This window comes from Pteropus medius, unplaced genomic scaffold, assembly GCF_902729225.1.
Source record: "Pteropus medius unplaced genomic scaffold, Ma_sr-lr_union100, whole genome shotgun sequence".
Taxonomy (NCBI): Eukaryota; Metazoa; Chordata; class Mammalia; order Chiroptera; family Pteropodidae; genus Pteropus; species Pteropus medius.
In genome coordinates, this window is record NW_024349800.1 from 50,372,685 (window position 1) to 50,384,842 (window position 12,158).

Consider the following 12,158-nt stretch of genomic DNA (forward strand, 5'->3'; position numbering starts at 1 on the left):
GACTTCTAAATTTACTTTGGTATAGCACTTCGACTTACAGGAACTTTTATAATCATTACATCCCTTTTATTTCTGTCTTCATAAGAACACTGAAATGCACTGAGAGACTTGTTCATAGTCATACAGCTAGTAAATGACAAACCTGATAGTTGAACAGTCTTATGATTTTCAGGTCATTTGTCTTTGCATTAAGGTTGCTGATTGGATTATTTAAAGGAAAAATGAAGATGGAACCGGAGATCACCCCACTGTGGTTCTAGTGCCATCTATACAGGTTTTTTTAGTATCTTGCTTTGCCTTTCAGACCAATATAAAGTTGCTATTTTCTGTGCCTTCTCTTCCCCATTATTAAAGAACTGCAGGATAAAGAGAAAGATGGAGGAAGCAGGAGCCTTGGCTACTACCAATAATCCTCTTCTAATCCACTACACCATCAGTGGGTTCTCCAAATCAGTGGTTCCCACATGCCCATTTGTTTGCAGTCCACTTCAGTTATATTTTTAAAAAATACAGGTTCCGAGACTCAGCCGCCTTCAATTCTAATTCTGTGGTTCTAGGTTGTCTGTCACCCAGGAATTTGTGGGTATATTTGAGTCTCCCCAGCTGATTCTTTTTTTTTTTTTTTTTTTTTTTTTTTTTTAGGCAAGGCAACCTCTTGGCTGATCTCACAGATTGCAAAGGACCTTGTCAGTTTTAATCCCTTATTTTTATTTACTTTTTATTTTTTACACCTACAGCACCTGGTGGTCTTCCTAGGTGGTCTCCCATCCAAGTACTAACCAGGCCCAACCCTGCTTAACTTCCGAGATAAGACGGGATCAGGCTTGTTTAGGATGGCATGGCTGTAGACCCCAGCTGATTCTAATGCCCAACATAGTTCTGGAGTGAATCACTTTTCAGTACGGCTATAGGAATCCCAGTCCAACTGGATATGTTGAATAGTCTCACGTGTAATAGTTCCCCACTCCAGAAGGGTCGTGCCTTCTGGTCAATTATAGACAATCCTAACTTGGAAAGTGGATATATTTCTAAGGTTTGTTTCTTAATCACATAGAAAATACTTTTGGTAGAGTCGATGTTTAAAATTGCATTTAGAATACCACCATGACATAAAATGACCAAAATGGTTTAATTTTATTGTTCATTGACCTTGATTATCATTGCATGCTAAGGCAAAGTTTGACATGCCTAGATCAGTTGAAGCTGGGATATAGAGAATGAGAGTAAGCACAGAGAAAAACAGGTTGTCACAAAATTTAGTCGCTGAGAGGTGGCTAGTGGTTTTAACTTTTTAAAAATTTAAATAATAGCACTCCTAGATTAGGCAGGCACTGCACACTCTCCTAAGTTATGTTCGTGGATTCCAAAACCGTATAGCCACTAATGTAGCCCAAATGTAGTATATTTTGATGAAAATTAGAAATAAAAAAGTTTAATACTAGTAATAAGAACTAAGGAATATTTGGGTAAAGCTAGTATAGTTAGAGGAGATACATGAAGGAACCACTGGATATTATTTAAGTGCTAGTTCTTTGTTATATTTACTATTACTTTAAAACTTATGCCTTTTTCTGGTACAAGTGTTTCATGTGTTTCGTGACAACTGTTACAGTTGTCAAGTATGAAGGGATTTTTAGAACCAAAGAAAGAAAACCTTTTCATAAGATAATTGGACAAGATTTGGAAGATGTGTGTAGAGAGAAGTAAGGAGTTAAAGAGGTGCATAGGCGATATAGTTTGAGGTGAATCATGAATAAAGGGAAGGTAGAGGAGAGTATTTTTTAAAAAGATTGGAAGTTGTACTTAAGGGATGCTGACCCTGTGCTAGTCTCCAGAGCAGCTTGGTTACTATCTAGAGCATGATGTTTGGATGAGAGCAGGGCAAAGGTGAGTCTTTAATGCTAAAAAGGAGGTATGGTAATGGCCAGAACAAACCTGGAATTTTTGCCTAGAATTCCTCAATGTTCCTTACCTTCTATCCAGAGTTCAGATTGAAAGACACTCTGTTGGGACTTATGATGGCTTGTGCTGAAAAAGGTCATTATGCTGGAGAGCCTCAAGTAGTGAAGTGGTTGGGAAAGAGGAAGGAGAATAGCTGGTCTCTGTTATCCCCAGAGTAGGCGTATTCTTGGTGGAGTGCAGTATAGTCTTTTTCAGTTAGAAATGATTAAAATAGCTAAGTGTGACAGTTTTATTTATAATAGTCACTAGTGCCCCTTGATTTTGCTTTTAATAATACTGGAAACTCCATCTCGCCATAAAAAATGTAAGAGGATATGATTGGAGAACACAGTTGAGATATATTTGGAATACATATGAACTGACATGAATTGCTTTGTAGATTACTTCTTCTTAGTATATACGTTTCCTATGTCTGCCGTAACAAATCTCCACAAATTTAGTGTCTGAAACAATACAAATTTATTCTCTTACAGTTGTGGATATCAGAAATGAGTCTCACTGGGCTAAAATCAAAGGTGTTGGCAGGGCTGTGTTCATTCTGGAAGCTCTAAGGAAGACTCCATTTTCTTGCCTTTTCTAGCTTCTAGAGCCTGCCTGCGTTTCTTGACTTCTTCAAAGTCAGCAAAATGGGACCAAGTCCTTCTCAGGCTTCCATCTCTCTAGTTCTCTTTGCCTCTCTCTCTTTCCCTTTGTGATTACATTGGGCCCAACTGGATAACCTAGGAAATCTCCCTATATTAAGGACAGCGAACTAGTAACCTTAATTCCATTTGCAACCTTAATTCCCCTTTGCCGTATAACGTAACATATTCACAGTTGCTGAGGATGTGAACATCTTTGAGGGGACATTCTTCTATCTGCCACATTTAGTATCCAATTAATCATATGACCTGATAATTGAAACAAAAAAAATATATGTTAGTGGTCACAATAATGGCTTGGAACACATTGTTTTAATTTTTGTTTTTTGTTGTTGTTATAAATTCCAGCTTCGTCATATATAACAGGTACTATAGGAATTGTTTTGTAAAATAATTAATTTTGAAATACTTTTTTTCTTTAGGTTATATTTGTCGCAACTTTACAGCATCCTCTGCTTTGCTGAGTAAGTTTAATTTCTTGTCGACATGCTTATAATGCTATTTAGATTTATTTAGCAGTAAACATGTTTACAAATAAATTTTCCTTCTCTTTTTAGCCAGGACCCATGTTAACTATAGAGTCAAAGGAGATGTGGCAGTTATTCAAATTAACTCACCGAATTCAAAGGTACCTACTTTAACTTGCTGCAGGTTATTGTTAGTAACTACATTCACTTATTAGTGACTTATTTGTACAAGCTTTGTATATAAGAATCAAAACTGACCTACTTGTGAGGTTTTTGAATCTGGTTTCTTCATTGCCTGCCCAACACAAGTCTTTATTCATAAGTTAGCCGGCTTAAATGTGATTGTTCAGCTTCGTGAGGGACCTGACTGGATGCAGTTCACATATATGGAGATCATCTTCTGTTCAAAGTGGAGCTTCATTTGTTTTTGGTAACTACAGCAAACGTGCAGTTTTGTGGTTTTTTTCAATACACAATTTTTTTTGCATCTTTAAAATATCACAGGTAAGTCTGAGAGATCATCTGACATCTTGGCATTTCTATAGCTGGACAACTTTGACCTTATTCATCAGCCTACTGAACTGTTCCTTTTTCAGAAACATAAATACCATCCAAAAATTTTCTGATATCCTTGTTTTTCGCTGTTGTGGCTTGTTGAATCAAAGCAGCTGAATTTGATAAAAGTTCAATGTCATTTCCTTCAAGAATTAACTCATCTTCCTGGGCTTGAGATACTGAATAAGCAACACCTGACTTCAGCCGAACGCTGCGGATGTATTTCTCACCCAAGAAATTTCTAATTTCAATAAGAACCATTCTCCTGAATAACGACGTTGATGGGGAAGTGAGCATACACACACCTCATCTTGTAACAAAAGCCCAATGTAACACCCTTGATCATGTTCTGTACATGACTACAGATAGTGCGAACAGTAGCCAGTTCCTTTCTATTTTCCCACCATTTGTAAACCCAGAGCCTCTTCTTTTTCCTTCCAAGGAGACTGAGTTCTACATTGATGTGATTGAAGTCCCGCCGCAGGATGCCTCTGGGGCCCTTCACAATAACTGAGCATCCCTTCACAGTGATATCCACATTTTCTGGAACGTTGACAGTCTGATTGCTGAGAATGGTCTTCATCCTCTCAGTAGATGCAGCAAAGAGACCATATATGCAATATTAATCCAATCTTTTGCCAAGAAGAGCTTTATTGCAGAGGCTCATGCTTTTCTCCTATCTAAAATTGTTGTAAAGGTTTTGTGTTTCAGAAGTCTTGTTATCGGAGATCTAGTAGGACCTAGAAGCAAGTAACAACTATCATAAATTAAGGAAAATAAGAGACAGTCCCCCTCTCTAGAGTAAACCATGGCACCCACTAACCAATGATTCAAACTTAAGATATTTTTTTCAGAATTTTCTAAGTTGAACATTTTTCCTGATCACAAAAGTAACACATGCTTATGGTAGGAAATTTTAAAACTTTAAAGAAAAAAATAACAACCATTTATACTCCAAACCAAAGGATAACCACTTTTAACGTTTAATGCAGTTTCAACAAACAGTATTGATGAAATTAAGATCATACCATATGTCTAATTTTGATTCTTCTTTTTCCTTAAAAATCATACAAATTTTTTCAATGCCAGCAAATGTTTATAGACTTGTTTATAGCCTGCATATGATTCAGACTCTTAGGAATATGACCCCAAGTTCCTCCTCTGACTAGACTTATTTTCAAAAGGAAGGATACTTATAGTTAGCCAAAGCTGCCTAAATAGAAAGCACTGGGTATTCGATTTTTTCCCCACCTCTCTTTCTTGCTTTTAGCAGTATACCTCTTATGATAAACATATTTCCTACAGTCAAATAGCATCTGATGGTAATTTGCATATCTGATACTTCAAATTGAAACCTTTAGATTTATATGTATTTCCCTTTGGCAGGTAAATATACTGAATAAAGAACTGCAGTCAGAATTCGCAGAAGTAATGAATGAAATCTGGGCTAGCGATCAAATCAGAAGTGCTGTCCTTATCTCCTTAAAGCCAGGCTGCTTTGTTGCTGGTGCTGATATCAAGTAAGTTTTAATAAAGTTGATAAAAAGAAAAAAAAGTTTTTTGCATGAGCCTTGTAAAACTAAATATAACCTTTCTTTAAAGAAGTTGAAAGCAGTTCAAATTCTTATTGAGAAGAATAAAAAATACTATAAAATTGAACTAACAATGAGATGCCATTTAAAAGTTTAAAAATATGTTAACAAGGACTTGGGGAAATGATACTTAATATATTACTAGTAGGTATGCCAATTGGTACAGCCACTTTGGAGAGCAATTTGGCAGCATTTAGTAAAACTGAAAATACATCATAAAATCCAGTGATGCCTCCTCTAGGTACATGCTAGAGAAATCCTACTCTTTGTGTTTAAGGACCCATGTACAAGGATGTTCATTCCTGTGTAGTTTAAAAGAATGAATAATTTAAAACCAGCTAAATGTCAGTCATTAGGGAATGGATAAGTAAAATGTGGAACAGTCACAGTTTCACATAATACTACAAAACAGTTAAAAGGAATTACTAGATTACAACATAATGTTGGAGCTCAAAAACATAATGTAAAGTTAAAAAGCAAGTTACAGAATGTTTTTATTTAAAGCTTTTTAAACCATACATGAAATACTCTTTATATTATTTATTAATACAGCATGTAGTTGGTCTGGAAGAATATACTACACACATGAAAATGGTTGAAGATAAATGAAGTGGCTAGTAGGACTTGAAGAGGCTGTCAAAGGGAACTTTACTGATGCAGCTAATAAATTTTCTTTTTTAAAATGATAGAATGTATACATATAAAACTCGTTTACAATTCTTTAAAGCAGGAATCCCCAACCCCCAGGCCACAGACCAACTGGGACTGGTCTGTAGCCTGGTAGGAACCAGGCAGGCCACACAGGAGGTGAGTAGCCAGCAAGGAAGTGAAGCTTCATCCGTGTTTGCAGCCACTCCTAGCACTAGCATCACCACCTCAGCACCACCTCAGCTCCACCTCAGATCATCAGGCATTAGATTCTCATAGGAGCACTGGTCCCCGGTGCCAAAAAGGTTGGGGACCACTGCATTAAAGCATATGGAAGGAGGAGAAGTGATATCTTAGTGTTAATTTAATGGGTTAAAATCTTAACAGTTATTAATTCTGTCAAAATATGGGTATTTATTATTATTCATTCTTTGGGCAATGATAGCCAATATTATAGACTTAATAATTTGTACCTTAGGTGTTTGTATATTTTAAAACTTTTTTCACATTGTGTACCTTTTCTATTACGTAAGTAGGAATTATTTTTTTTATTTTTTTTAAATATCAGGGGGTTTTTTTTCATACTATATATACATAATTTTATTTTTTTTAGTATTTTTTTAATTTTCCCCCTCCCCCTTCCTTCCTCCCTTCTGGTAACCACTAGTCCATTGTCCATGTCCATGTGTCTCTGTTTGTTTGTCCTGTTCATTTGTTGCTTTTAGGTTTATATCCCACATGTGCGATATCATGTGATTTTCAGCCATTTCTGTTTGGCTTATTTCACTTAGTATGATTATTTCAAGGTCCATCCATGTTGTTGCAAATGGCATTATTTCATCTCTTCTTATGGCTGAATAATATTCCATTGTATATATGTACCACAGCTTCTTTAGCCAATCATCTATCGTAGGACACTTTGGTTGCTTCTATGTCCTGGCCACTGTGAATAATGCTGCTGTGAACATTGGTGTGCAAATATCTTTTCGGATATGGGTTTTCAAGTCTTTGGGGTAAATACCCAGTAAAGGGATTACCGGATTATATGGTAGGTCAATTCTTAGTTTTTTGAGGAACCTCCATACCACTTTCCATAGTGACCGTACCAATTTGCAGTCCCACCAGCAGTGTATGAGGGTTCCTATTCTTCACATCCTCTCCAGTATTTGTTATTACTTGTCCTGTTGATTATAGCCATTCTAACAGGTGTGAGATGGTATCTCATTGTGGTTTTGATTTGCATTTCCCTAATAGCTAACGACGTTGAGCATCTTTTCATGTATTTGTTGGCTATTTGTAGGTACTCTAGGGAGAAGTGTCTGTTCAGGTCTTCTACCCATTTTTTGATTGGATTGTTTGTTTTTCTGTTGTTATCGAGTCTTTGTATGAGTTCTTTGTATATTTTGGATATTAGGCCCTTATCGGAGGTATTGCTTGCAAATATATTTTCCTATTTGTATGGTTGTCTCTTTACCTTGTTGACGGTTTCTTTTGCTGAGCAGAAGCTTTTTAGTTTGATGTGGTCCCATTCATTTATTTTTGCTTTTACTTCCCTGCCTTTGAGGTCAAATTCATAAAATCCTCTTTAAGCCCAAGGTCCTTGAGTTTAGTTCCTATGTTTTCTTCTATGCATTTTATTGTTTCAGGTGTTATATTGAGGTCCTTAATCCATTTTGAGTTAATTTTGGTGTGTGATGATAGACAACAGTCTAGTTTCATTCTTTTGCAGGTGGCTTTCCAGTTTTCCCAGCACCACTTATTGAAGAGACTTTCCTTTCTCCACTGTATATTTTTGGCATTTTTGTCGAAAATTACTTGCCCCTATAAATATGGGTTTATTTCTGGACTCTGGATTCTGTTCCACTGGTCCGTGTGTCTGTTTTTCTGCCAATACCATGCTGTTTTGATTACTGTGACTTTATAGTATAATTTGAAGTCAGGCAGAGTGATGCCTCCAGCCTCATTCTTTTTTCTCAGGATGGCTTTGGCAATTCGGGGTCTTTTGTGCTTTCATACAAATCTGTGTTTTTTTTGTTCTATCTCTTTAAAAAATACCGATGGGATTTTGATGGGGATTGCATTAAATCTGTATAATGCTTTAGGGAATAAGGTCATTTTAACTATGTTGATTCTTCCAATCCAAGAACACAGAATAGCTTTCCATTTCTTTGTATCTTCTTCAGTTTCTTTTAATAGGGTCTTATAGTTGTCATTATATAGGTCCTTCACATGTTTTGTTAGATTTATTCCTAGGTATTTTATTTTTTTTTGTTGCAATTGCAAAAGGAATTATTTTTTCCAATTCTTGTTCTAACCCTTCATTATTAAAGTATAGGAATGCTATGGATTTTTGAATATTGATTTTGTATCCAGAGACTTTACTGTATTCGCTTATTTCTAGTAGTGTTCTTGTGGAGTCTTTAGGGTTTTCTATATAGAGAATCATGTCATCTGCAAATAGTGACAGTTTGACTTCTTCATTTCCTATTTGGATGCCTTTTATATCTTTCTCTTGCCTGATTGCACTCACTAAGACCTCCAATGTTGTATTGAATAGTGGTGATAGTGGACAGACTTGCCTTGTTTGTGATCTTACAGGGAAGGTTTTTAGTTTTTCACCATTAAGTATAATGTTGGCTGAGGACTTTATTATGTTAAGGTACTTTCTTTCTATACCAATTTTGTTAAGTGTTTTGATCATAAGTGGGTGCTGTGTCTTGTCAAAGGCTTTTTCTGTATCGATATGATCATATGATTCTTATTTTTTAATTTGTTATGTAATGTATCACATTAATCAATTTGCACGTATGTCGAACTATCCTTCTGCCCCTGGGATGAAGCCCACTTGATCATGTTGTATAATCTTGTTAATATGTTGCTGTATTCAGTTCGCTAGTATCTTATTTAGGATTTTTGCATCTGTGTTCATGAGAGATATTGGTCTGTAGTTTTCTTTTTTTGTGTTATCTTTACCAGGTTTTGGTATCAAGGCAATATTGGCCTCAAAATGAGTTGGGAAGTATTGCCTCTTCAATTTTTTGGGAGAGTTTGAGGAGGATAGGTATTAAATCTTCTTCGAATATTTAGTAGAATTCACTGATGAAGCCATCTGGTCCTGGATTTTTACTTTTTGGTAGGTTTTTGATGACTGTTTCAATTTCCATACTGCTGATTGGTCTAAGTACTGGTCCATTTCTTCTAGGTTATTAAATTTGATGTTATATACTTTTTCACAGTATTCTTGTATGATCCTTTGTATTTCTGCAGTGTCTGTCGTAATTTCCCCTCTTTCATCCCTGATTTTGTTTATTTGTGTCCTTTCTCTTTTTTCTTTAGTGAGTCTAGCCAGGAGTTTGCCAATTTTATTAACCTTCTTTAAGAACCAGCTCTTCATTGCATTTATTTTTTCTATTTTTTTGTTTTCAATTTCATGTATTTCTGCTCTAATTTTGATGATTTCTTTCCTTCTGCTGACTTTAGGCTTCATTTGTTCTTTTCCTAGTTTTTTAAGATAAAGTGTTAGGTTGTTTATTTGGGCTTGTTCTTGTTTTTGGAGATAGGCCTGTAATGATATGAACTTTCCTCTTATGACTGCTTTTGCCATGTCCCAAAAGTTTTGATATGTTGTACTATCACTGCCATTCATTTCTTTCCATTTCTTTGTATTTTCTTCAGTTTCTTTTAATAGTCTCGTGATCTCCCTTTTTATTTCTTCTCTGACCCAGTTATTCAGTAGTATGTTATTTAATCTCCATTTATTTGTGGTTCTTTCCGCTCTCTTTTTACAGTTGATCTCTAGTTTCAAAGCATTATGATCAGAGAATATGGTTGGTATGATTTCAACCCTCTTATATTTGTTGAGGCTATCTCTGTGTCCCAGTATGTGGTCAATTCTTGGGAATGTTCCATGTGCACTAGAGAAGAATGTATAATCAGCTGTTTTGGGATGGGAGGCTCTGTAAATGCCAATTATGTCCAGCTGATCTGATGTATCATTTAAGGATGTTATTTCCTTATTGATATTCTGTTTGGATGATCTGTCCATATCTGACAGTGGGGTATTTAGGTCCCCTACTATGATAGTGTTTTGGTCTGTTTCTCCCTTTAGTTCTGTTAGTTTTGCTTTATATATTTCGGAGTTCCCTGATTGGGAGCATAGATATTAATAAGTGTCATATCTTCTTGGTGCATGATTTCCTTTATCATTAAGAAGTGTCTGTCCCTCAGTATCTTTCTTTACCTTTTTGATTGTGAAGTCTATTTCCTCCAATATTAGTACTGCTACTCCCACTTTTCTCTGAATGCCATTTGCTGGAAATATCATTTTCCACCCTTTCACTTTGAGTCTATATATTTTTTCCTCCCTCTTTCATTCCCCCTCCTCCCATCCCCACTTCTACCCCTGACCTATGGATGTTGCCATTTCCCCTTAAGAACTGGATCTTTGAAGGCAGGGTGTCTCCTCCCACCCGCTCACAGTGTGCACCTAGGCCCTGGCACCCCTGGCACACTAGAGCGGCCTGGCGCACCTGGGGGTGCACCTGGGGCTTGGTGCACCTGGGATATGGTCCATGACTCTACCTAGGGCATGAACCCAAGACCTTCTGAGTGTAAAGCAGACATGCTAACCACTATACTATGGAGCCACCTCACTTTGAGTCTATATTTGTCTTTGGAACTGAGATGTGTCTCTTGTAGGCAGCATATGGTTGGGTTTTGTTTTTTGATCCAATCTGCAACTCTGTGCCTTTTTATTGTTAAGTTCAGTCCATTAACATTTAGAGTGATTATTGAAATATGAGGTCTTATAGCCATTTTATCTTTTGCTTTCTGGTAGCTCGATGTTTCTATTGCTTCCTTGTCCTTGTGTTTCTGTTTTCTTTATTTTGGTTAGTTTTTGTGGGTTTTCCCTCTGGTCCTCCTTGTTTTATGTTGGATACTTCGGTTCTAAATCTTTGGCCTGTGGTTATCATTACAAGTATGAAAAGGGTAGTTGTATATATACAGTCCTACCTTATCTCCATTCCCCTTGGTGAATTTGGATCTTTGAATCCTCCCCTTTTCAGTTATTGTCTCCATTTGTCCCTACATATGCTGAATGTTCATTACTCTCTTGCTATAGCAAATGTCTTCTTATTTTAAGCTTATAATGCCCTGTTCATTGTAGGAGTTGCTCTCTTCTGCTTTTTCCAGCCTGCTAGTCACCTTACTCCTAATTGTGCTTCTTTTTTTTTTTTTTTTTTTTGTCATTTTGTTTTAAGTGAGCTGACCTCTTTCAGAATTTCCTGTAGTGCTGGCCTCGAAGTGGAGAATTCCCTCAATTTTTGTATGTCTGGAAAGATCTTTATATCTAAAGGAGAGCTTAACTGGGAACATTATTCTTGGCTGGTAGTTCCTTTCATTTAATAGTTTGAATATTTGATTCTACTCCTTTCTGGCTTATAAGGTTTGTGTTGAAAAGTCCGATGATAATCTGATGGGTTTTCCTTTATAAGTTACTATCTTCTTTTCCCTGGCTGCCCTGAGAATTCTCTTTGTCGTTGATTTTTGATCATTTTAATATGATGTGTCTAGGTGAAGGCCTTTTTGGGTTGAGATAATTGAGTGTTCTATTGACTTCTTAAATTCCAAGCTCCATCTCATTCTTTAGATGTGGGAAATTCTTGTCAACTTTTGTCTGAAAATGCCTTCTAATCCCTGCTCCTTTTTGTCTCCAAGAATTCCCATTGTTCTTATGTTTCCTCTCCTGGTGCTATCAGCTAGTTCTTGTATTTCTCTTTCATTATTTTTCATTCTTCGGTTTCTCTCTTCTTCTTTCTGATTTATTTCTAGATTTCTGTCTTCGCTATCACTGATCCTTTCCTCTACTTGGTCGACTCTATCTCCCAAGCTTGTTATTTCATTTTTCAACTCTTGCAGTGTGCTCTTTATCTCCAGAAGGTCTATTCGGTTCTTTTTGAGGATTTCAGTCTCCTTGCTAAAGAACTCATTCTGTTCATCTAGTTGTTTTCTCAGTTCTTGAAATTGTTGATATGATTTGTTTCGAATGTCACTGAGTTTTTTCAGAAGTACCATTCTGAATTCTGTCATTTAAGTTGCATATTTCTATGTCTGTAAGCTTATTTTCTGGAGATTTTTCTCTTTCTGAGCTACTTTGTCACCTTGGTTGTTCATGGTGTTTAATGGACTAATTCTCCACCTAGACATTAATGGAAGTGTGTTCTGCCTTTTTTTTTTAATTCCAGAAAGATTTATTATATAATGGTCTCTAGCCTGTTGCAAATTAAGGTGTT

At 36.3% G+C, this 12,158-nt stretch overlaps 1 protein-coding gene and 2 pseudogenes across 1 annotated transcript in view; 1 reads left to right on the forward strand and 2 right to left on the reverse strand.

Annotated features, from left to right (window-relative positions):
- HADHA (hydroxyacyl-CoA dehydrogenase trifunctional multienzyme complex subunit alpha) overlaps positions 1-12,158 on the forward strand; it is a 40,901-nt gene that overhangs the window by 3,227 nt on the left and 25,516 nt on the right. The window contains exons 2-4 of the mRNA XM_039887626.1: positions 3,026-3,067; positions 3,161-3,231; positions 5,012-5,145. Of these exons, the coding sequence (XP_039743560.1) occupies positions 3,026-3,067; positions 3,161-3,231; positions 5,012-5,145 (247 nt within the window). The remainder of the gene's footprint in view (positions 1-3,025; positions 3,068-3,160; positions 3,232-5,011; positions 5,146-12,158) is intronic.
- On the reverse strand, positions 729-850 carry LOC120622471 (uncharacterized; annotated as a pseudogene).
- Positions 3,632-4,223, reverse strand: LOC120621878 (60S ribosomal protein L9-like; annotated as a pseudogene).